This window comes from Chanodichthys erythropterus, chromosome 13 (genome assembly GCF_024489055.1).
Source record: "Chanodichthys erythropterus isolate Z2021 chromosome 13, ASM2448905v1, whole genome shotgun sequence".
Taxonomy (NCBI): Eukaryota; Metazoa; Chordata; class Actinopteri; order Cypriniformes; family Xenocyprididae; genus Chanodichthys; species Chanodichthys erythropterus.
In genome coordinates, this window is record NC_090233.1 from 30,855,912 (window position 1) to 30,864,899 (window position 8,988).

Genomic DNA, 8,988 nt, shown 5'->3' on the forward strand with positions numbered 1-8,988 from the left:
TGAAATCTGATGGCTCCGTGAGGCCTCCATAGGGAGCAATGTCACTTCCTCTGTCAAGATCCATAAAGGTACTAAAAACATTTAAATCGGTTTATGTGATTACAGTGGTTCACTATTAATATTACAAAGCAACAAGAATATTTTTTAAAAAACAAAATAACGACTTATAGTGATGGCCAATTTCAAATGAATCTGAATCATGATTCGATACATTGATTCATTTATGATCCGATGCTTCCTGAAGCAGTGTTTTTAAATCGGCCATCACTAATTAAGTCATTATTTTGTTTTTTTTGGCGCACCAAAAATATTCTTGTCGCTTTATAATATTTATATTAATATTGAACCACTGTGCTCACATGAACCGATTTAAATATGTTTTTAGTACATTTATGGATCTTGAGAGAGGAAGTGTCATTGCTCCCTATGGAGGCCTCACGGAGCTATCGGATTTCAACTAAAATATCTTAATTTGTGTTCCGAAGATTAACAAAGGTCTTATGGGTGTAGAACGACATGAGGGTGAGTAATAAATGACAGAATTTTCATTTTTGGGTGAGATAACCCTTTAAGTTGGTCAGTGAAAACATTGAAAATCTGTTCTTTGTACTTTTGTCAGTTAAAAAAAAAGGTTCAAGAGAAAGAACAAATCACAGATTGTGGTTTTTATTGCATTTTTACAAAATTTCCCAACTTTTTTGGAAACAATATTTTTCTGAAAATGTTCTGCCCAATATAGTGTTGGAGGCTTCATGCCAATATATGCAACTGTCACTGGTTTCACATCCCATAGACTGTAAAAAGGTAAGAACAGAGTGTGAAGGTTGAATTAGCAGAGCAGTAGCACAGCTGTACATAAAATATTGCAATCCACACAACATAAAGGGAGACATATTCAAAAGAGTGCACGTTGGTGCACGTTTCGATGGTACATCTGTAACCAAGAAAGCAAGTCTTTGTGGTGTATCCACCACAAAGGATGAACAACATTCAACAGGAGTAACTGTTGATGCAAGAGGAAGCTTTCTGAAATGGATGTCTGGGTACTAAAATGGATTGTATCTGCAAAAAATAAATAAATAAATAAATAAAACCACAGCTGCCTGACTCACTGCAGAATTAAATGTGCTCCTTGACCCTTCTGTTTCCACCAAAACTGTTCGTTGGGAGCTCCACAGGGTCAATATTCATGGTTGGGCTGCTTTAGCCTAACCTTTGGTTACTTGTGCCAATGCCAAACAGTTTCAATGGTGCCAGCAGCAGAAACTCTTGGGCTGTGGACAAAGTGAAACATCTATTGTTCTCTGATGAGTCTAACTTCAGTCCCTTTATTCCCACATCCAAGCCCCAAACCCCTTGGACTGTTGCACAGGGATGAATCAGTGATGGTTTGGGCTGTAATATCATGACACTCCCTAGGCCCGCTACTTGTACTGTATGTTCGCATCATTGCCAAGGACTACCAAACCATTCTAGAGGACCATGTGCACCTAATGGTTTGTACCCTTAAGGTGGTGCCATGTATCCGGATAATAATGCTTCAATACACACAGCAAAACTGGTGCTAGAGTAGTTTGATGAACATGAAAGTGAAGTTGAACATCTCTCATGACCTGCAGTCACCAGATCTTAAAGGTGCCCTAGAACCAGTTTTTACAAAATGTAATATAAGTCTAAGGTGTCCCCTGAATGTGTCTGTGAAGTTTCAGCTCAAAATACCCCATAGATTTTTTTAATAATTTTTTTTAACTGCATATTTTGGGGCATCATTAACTATGCACCAATTCAGGCTGCGGCCCCTTTAAATCTCGTGCTCCCTGCCACATGAGCTCTCAACTATAATACAGTGCATTTACAAAGTACACAGCTAATATAACCCTCAAATGGATCTTTACAAGATGTTTGTCATGCATACTGCATGCATGCGTCGGATCATGTGAGTATAGTATTTTTTTTTTTTGGATGTTTACATTTGATTCTGAATGAGTTTGAGGCTATGCTCTGTGGCTAACGGAATAATGCTACACTGTTGGAGAGATTTACAAAGAATGAAGTTGTGTTTATGAATTATACAGACTGCAAGTTTTTAAAAATGAAAATAGCAACGGCTCTTGTCTCCGTGAATACAGTAATAAACAATGTATTTGTGTATAACTTTAACCACATTTAACAGTACATTAGCAACATGCTAACGAAACATTTATAAAGAAAATTTACAAATATCACTAAAAATATCATGTAATCATGGATCATGTCAGTTATTATTGCTCCATCTGCCATTTTTCGCTATTGTCCTTGCTTGCTTACCTAGTCTGATGATTCAGCTGTGCACAGATCCAGACGTCCTGCCCTTTTGTAATGCCTTGAACATGCTGACATATGCAAATATTGTGGGCGTACATATTAATGATCCCGACTGTTACGTAACAGTCAGTGTTATGTTGAGATTCGCCTGTTCTTCTGAGGTCTTTTAAACAAATGAGATTTATATAAGAAGGAGGAAACAATGGAGTTTGAGACTCACTGTATGTCATTTCCATGTACTGAACTCTTGTTATTCATCTATGCCAAGATAAATTCAATTTTTGATTCTAGGGCACCTTTAATATTATTGAATCACTTTGGGGTGTTTTGGAGGAGCAAGTCAGGAAACTCTTTCCAGCACACAAACTACAGGTTCAAGTCATTACCATAAAACAAGTGCACACTTCACCATCAGGCATTTCATCTAAATTAACTTTTGTTCTTAAAACAGTTGATATGGTTTGCACGCCCAAACAGGTCTGACAGGTTGGTTTACTTTAGTGTTAACATGTTCATAAGTTAAAAGGTTCTGAGACTTCCTGACTAAAGTATGACTAGTCGTTCAGCAAATGTCACTGTATTTCTGTTTACAATAGATTATAATGCAGTTGCAAATATGTACCGCTATTGCAATTATATTTGTTTCATTTATAGGCATCCTTCTGCTCGCCATCAACCTTGAAGACATCAAAGAACCAGCTCAGCTCATGGTAATGATTTTTTTGTTGTTCAAAAGTGAAATACAACAGGAAGATGAATCTCTTTCTTGCACATGGTAGGCAGCCATTGAATCGCAGCTGACAGCTTTAATGACAGGCTGCCTTTGAATTATGATTGCTGTTCCTCCTGCCACAAACAGATCAGAAACTTTAAACAGATTATTGCGAAAATCTTAATAAAAAAAAATTGTGTTTGAAAGAACAGTTGACTTAAAGACAACTGTGTTTTATTTTTTTTTTATTTTTTTTGGTTCTAATAAATGCATACAACAAAATATGAGTGAATAGTTGTAAATAGTTTTTTAGCCTTAGTTCCAATTTTGGGACAGGAATAGCTGCAGGTCGTAATGGGCATGCTGAAAGGAAGGGTGTGCTACAACAGAAACTAATCTCTTACCCCACCCCACACCCTAATAAGCAGCTTTCATGCCCAAATGAAAGACCTTTCTGCACGCCTATTACTCCGACCTGCAGTTGCCATCCACACTTGGCAACACTGCTGAAAAAAACAGCATAAGTTAGGTATGTTTTGAAACATGGCAGCTGGTTTGATCTGGTTTATGCTGGTCCTTAGTTGTTCCTGAGCTAGTTTAAGCTGGTTAAGTGCTGGTCCTAAGCTGATCCTAAGCAACTAGCTCCAGCTCATGACCTGTTTATAACAAGCTCAGGACCAGCTTAAACCAGCTCATGACCAACTAAGGACCAGGATAAACCAGCTCAAACCAGCTGCCATGGTTCAAAACATACCTAACCACCTTTGTTTTTGTTTTTTTTTGTTTTTTTCAACAGGCAATTTTAGCTTTTGTGTTTTATTTTGTTTTCAGTATGGAATAGTCCTGGATGCTGGATCTACTCATACTTCCATGTTCATCTACAAATGGCCAGCAGACAAGCAGAACGGTACCGGCATAGTCAGTCAACACAGCGAGTGTCATGTAAAGGGTGAGTAGACAGTAAAAAGTGTAGAGGAAATAGGAAATAGTATAGACTAATAGTGTGCGATTACTTTGAACATTTGTGTGTATAACTCCATGCAATTCTAAGTTCAATTTTCAGTTATTTATTTTTTTAAAGGGGTGGTTGATTATGATTTCATTTTTTTTTTTTTTTAATTAGTGTGTAATGTTGCTGTTAGAGCATAAACCACATCTGCAAAGTTACAATGCTCAAAGTTCAATGCAAAGGGAGATATTTTCTTTTAAAGAATTCACTGTTTAAGTACTACAACTAATGGCAGGTAGGGACTACAACAAGCTTTTTCCCGGGTTAGTGACATCACTACATTACTACTGTAATTTACATAAACCCTGCCACCTAGAACACACAACAAAGGGGGCGAGACCATGTTGGGCTGCTTTAGAGAAGAGGAAGAGTTGTTGTTGCCATGCTGTCATTTTATGCCAGACTGTTTCACAAACAAGAGTCAGTTCAATGCTGGATTTGCACAAAAAATTAACATGATGGCACATGCTAGTCAGTGAGCTGAATCAACTCCACAGCAACTACACTAACCATTCAGAAATGTCCAGTTGCATTATAAAAGTTGTTACTTCTGCTCCATCAGGGTCCAACTCTGGTTTAAATAATGCAAGGCTGAACACCATTACTGACAATCGTCATTTTGGCTACATGAGATTCTCCAGCTTTGTTGTTGTTGAGAAACCGAAGCGCGAGCTGTTAAAGCTCCGCCCTCTTGGCCTGGGAGGAGCAGCTCATTTGCATTTAAAGGGACACACACACACACACACACACACACACACACACACACACATATATATATATATATATATATATATATATATATATATATATATATATATATATATATATATATATATATATATATATATATATATATATATATATATATATATATATATATAAACTATAACTTCTAAATACAGTACTGAAATTCATGTTGCTTTTTATCTCATTGTTATGCTTCTGTTATTCTCATTTGTACATCACTTCAGGTCAAAACATCTAGGCCTACATAATTGTAAATGAGACAACAGACAATGCATTTTTAAAATATACCAGCTTGCATTAAGTTCTTGTCCCATTTTTCCTCTCTTCTGATTTCCTGTCACCTTTCCACTGTCCAGTCTTTACAAGCCGCAAAAAAAAAACAGAATAAAATGATTTGACTCAATTTCATTAATTTCCCTTTGATTCCCCTACTACCCAGGAGGCGGGATCTCCAGTTATGCAGGTGTCAGAGGAGGAGCAGCCCGTAGCCTTGAGGAATGCATGGGAAAAGCCATGAAGGAGATCCCAAATTCAAGACACAAACTCACTCCTGTGTATCTCGGGGCCACAGCAGGCATGAGACTACTGAAGTGAGTCAGAAAGATGAATATATTCTTATGAATTAATTATATACTGGAAAAAAATAGAGTGGAATGCTCCTTGATGGATCATAGATAACTAATATACTTTTTTGTCTTATCACACAGTATTTCTAAACCCAAAGAGTCAGATGAGGTTTTAAAGGAAGTTGGAGACAAACTGAAGACCTACCCATTCAGCTTCAAAGGGGCCACTATCTTAAGTGGACAAGAAGAGGGTGCTTATGGATGGGTCACTGTCAACTACCTGCTTGAAAAATTTATCAAGGTATGAACTGAAGTTTTGTTCTAACTCACAAAAATAAAGAATTTATTTTCTTAAAATATAAATAATAAAATATAAATAATTCTGTGTTATATATGTGTGTATATATATATTTTAAATTTTAAAGAATATTTTTAAGATAATTCCACTGTATAATTTTATATTTTATGTACTGTAACAGAGGGGAGCGTTGTAGGAACAGGTGTGAGTGCATGATTGGTTCCTAGATGGGGAATTGTGGGAAATGGAGTCTATATGATAAAACAGAACACAGACCCAGGGTACATGTAACATGTACATTCTCTTTCAAATCCTTAATTTCTCTAGTATGGTTTTGTGGGTCGGTGGCTGTCTCCAGGCAGAGACACGGTTGGTGCGCTGGACTTGGGCGGAGCTTCTACTCAGATCACATTTGTGACTAAACAAACAGTGGAGAACAAGGACAATCTGATGAAACTGCGGCTGTACGGACAAGACTATCTGATTTACACTCAGAGCTTTCTGTGTTATGGCCGAGACCAGGTCTTACTCAGACTGCTGGCACATCTGATGACGGTAAAGTGCAAAACCCATAGATTAATTGTTAAAATTACCATCAGACAAGCTAAGTTGATAGTATTTGGAGTATAATATCTGATGTTTTCTTTTTCTTTATGTGTGTTATAGACTCAGGGTTCAGACAGCTCCATAGTCCATCCCTGCTATCCCACAGGTTACAATCAAGCCATTAAGCTGGGCAGTGTGTTTGACACTCCATGCAATAAAAGACAAACTCCCTATAAACCTGATGATGTCCTGCAAATAAAGGGTACCGGAAACTACAATCAATGCCTGGGAAACATTTCTCATCTCTTCTCTTTTAACAACTGTTCTTATTCCAAATGCTCTTTTGATGGAGTCTTCCAGCCCAACATTACAGGCAACTTTATGGTAAGAGTTTCTAGGGTGCTTAATATGGAACATTTAAACATTTTTATGCATTCACTTGCATTATATCATTTTAAATATGTTCTGCTGACTTGTAAGATTCACAAGTCAAAAATAATAGACCATCAAAAATATTAGACCAAATGATGGTTAATGGTTTTCCTGCATTCTTCCTCTTATGCAGACGGAACATTGCACTTTACTCTATTATATAAGACTCATTCTTCAGTGACATTGCAACACCACGAATCTACAGCTTGAGATAAGCCAGTGTGACCAGTGTAGTCCAATTACAGATGATTGATTCTAATGAGTTTTTTTTTTTTTTTAGTCAATCAAAGATATACAGCGCAATCTGTGTGGTTTGACACCCAAATGAATGACTCTTATGAGCCGGTTCTTTTTAGTGAATCAAAAAAAAGTATCCAATGTAAACCGAATCTTGAGTAAATGAGTCAGTTCTTTTTAGCGAATCAAAAACATAGAGCACAGTATGATTCCTTAATGAATGACCAATAAGTCAGTTATTTTTAGTGAATCAAAAATATACAGTGTGAATTATTGCAGAATTATTTATTCTACAGAATGAATTACTCTTATGAGCCAGTTCTCTTTTTCATGAATCAATCACTAAGGTATTAAATGCTTTAAAATTCTCATGTCTTCTTATTTGGCACAGGCATTTTCTGCATTTTTCTACACCCATTCCTTTCTTCAGGAAGCTGCAGGCATCACCATCACATCTCCAGCAAATTTAGAGGATGCTACCCGTGTCGTTTGCAACATGAGCTTTCAGGAGGTGCCACCCCTCTGAGCTAATTTTGATTAGATGACTTTAGAGGGTTGACCCAAAAATGAAATTTCTGTCATTAATTACTCAATCTCATGTCGTTCCACACCCGTAAGACTTTCGTTCATCTTTGGACATTAAACATTAAAGGATTAGTTGACTTTCAAATGAAAATGAGCCCAAGCTTTACTCACCCTCAAGGTCTATATGACTTTCTTCTTTCTGATGAACATAATCAGAGAAATATTAATAAATATCCTGACACATGCACGCTTTATAATGGAAGTGAACGGGACCAATGAGTATGAGCTGAAGAAAGTGTCTGTATCCATAATAAACGTGTACTCCACATGGTTCTGGGGGGTTAATAAAGGCCTTTTGAAGCTAAGTGATGCATTTGTGTAAAAAAAAAAAACATATTTAAGCAATATTTGTGAACTGCTAGAGTTTTACACTTTCTTCGTAACTTGAATACGGCAGGCGGTCTAGCTGAAGCTTCATATTTTACTTCATAACTTGTTAAATATGGATATTTTGTTTACACAAATGCATTGCTTCGCTTCAGAAGGCCTTTATTAACACTCCGGAGCCATACGGAGTACATGTTTATGAAGAATGGATGTGGATGGAGACACATTTCTTCAGCTCATACTCATTGATCCCTTTCACTGCCATTATAAAGCTCGGATGCGTCAGGATATTTATTAATATTTCTCAGATTATGTTCATCAGAAAGAAGAAAGTCATCTACACCTACTGTAGGATGGCTTGCGGATGAGTAAAGCTTGGTTATATTTAGTATCTTCACTCCACTCGCTGTTCACGGAATTCAATCCAACACTGTCAAGTATTTCACCAAACTTGCAGAGCTAATAATTCCTAAGCCTATAGTTTTAATTAAACTTAAATGTGATTAATGTGATTTTAAATATTCCCCTGGGCAATATCTCTTTCTATCACCCTCTCTGTCAGATGCAAAATAAATTTCCTGATGAGGGGAACCATTTGAGGGATTACTGTGCAGATTCCATTCTTCTGCGGGTGCTCCTGATCGATGGATATGACTTTAGCGATCTCTCCTTCCCACAAATCTCCTTTCAGGGGAAAGTAAGCTCTCAGGAAGACAGCTAGATGCAGTTTTAGACTAAGTTATTATATCCTGTCAAGCCAATGTCAACGTATTACTTTGGTTTGCAGGCTGAAGACAACTCTGTCGGCTGGTCCCTTGGATACATGCTAAGTTTAAGCAACATGCTGCCTGCTGAAAATGTGTTACTGAGAAAAGCACTGCGCCCAGATGCCTGGCGTGCTGCTGTTTTCCTCTTTTCAGTCCTTCTTATTGCATCTGTATTTTTTTTTCTGCTGAGATCCTACCAAAAAAATTCTACTAAATGACATTGTTACCCTTGATCATTAAGCACTAAAGAGTATTTCTGTCCTTAAGGAATAAGCAATAAAGATTGCCCTTTTTAAAAAGTCAGATTGTTCATTTTGGTAACACTTTATTTTAAAGTGTCCTTGTTACACATGTTACATGTAGTTACTGTAGTAATAACTATGAATTATGCATAATTACACGTGACTAACCCTAAACCAAAACCTAATCCTAACAGTATAATTACACTGTAACATGGA

At 37.0% G+C, this 8,988-nt stretch overlaps 1 protein-coding gene across 1 annotated transcript; it reads left to right on the forward strand.

The window, feature by feature from the left end:
* The first annotated feature begins 2,906 nt into the window (after positions 1-2,906).
* entpd2a.2 (ectonucleoside triphosphate diphosphohydrolase 2a, tandem duplicate 2) lies at positions 2,907-8,748 on the forward strand. The gene is made up of 9 exons (XM_067407476.1): positions 2,907-3,014; positions 3,848-3,965; positions 5,212-5,362; positions 5,480-5,639; positions 5,964-6,191; positions 6,303-6,566; positions 7,243-7,362; positions 8,326-8,460; positions 8,551-8,748. Exons 1-9 carry the CDS (start codon positions 2,907-2,909, stop codon positions 8,746-8,748), a joined length of 1,482 nt encoding a protein of 493 aa, XP_067263577.1.
* The last annotated feature ends 240 nt before the right edge of the window (positions 8,749-8,988 follow it).

What these genes read in the sequence shown, in the direction of transcription:
- entpd2a.2 (XM_067407476.1), top strand. Translation starts at nt 2,907, where the DNA reads ATGCAGTTGCAAATATGTACCGCTATTGCAATTATATTTGTTTCATTT. An exon ending in AAGAACCAGCTCAGCTCATG is followed by an intron (nt 3,015 to 3,847) that starts GTAATGATTTTT and finishes TTTTGTTTTCAG; the next exon opens with TATGGAATAGTCCTGGATGC. An exon ending in GCAGGCATGAGACTACTGAA is followed by an intron (nt 5,363 to 5,479) that starts GTGAGTCAGAAA and finishes CTTATCACACAG; the next exon opens with TATTTCTAAACCCAAAGAGT.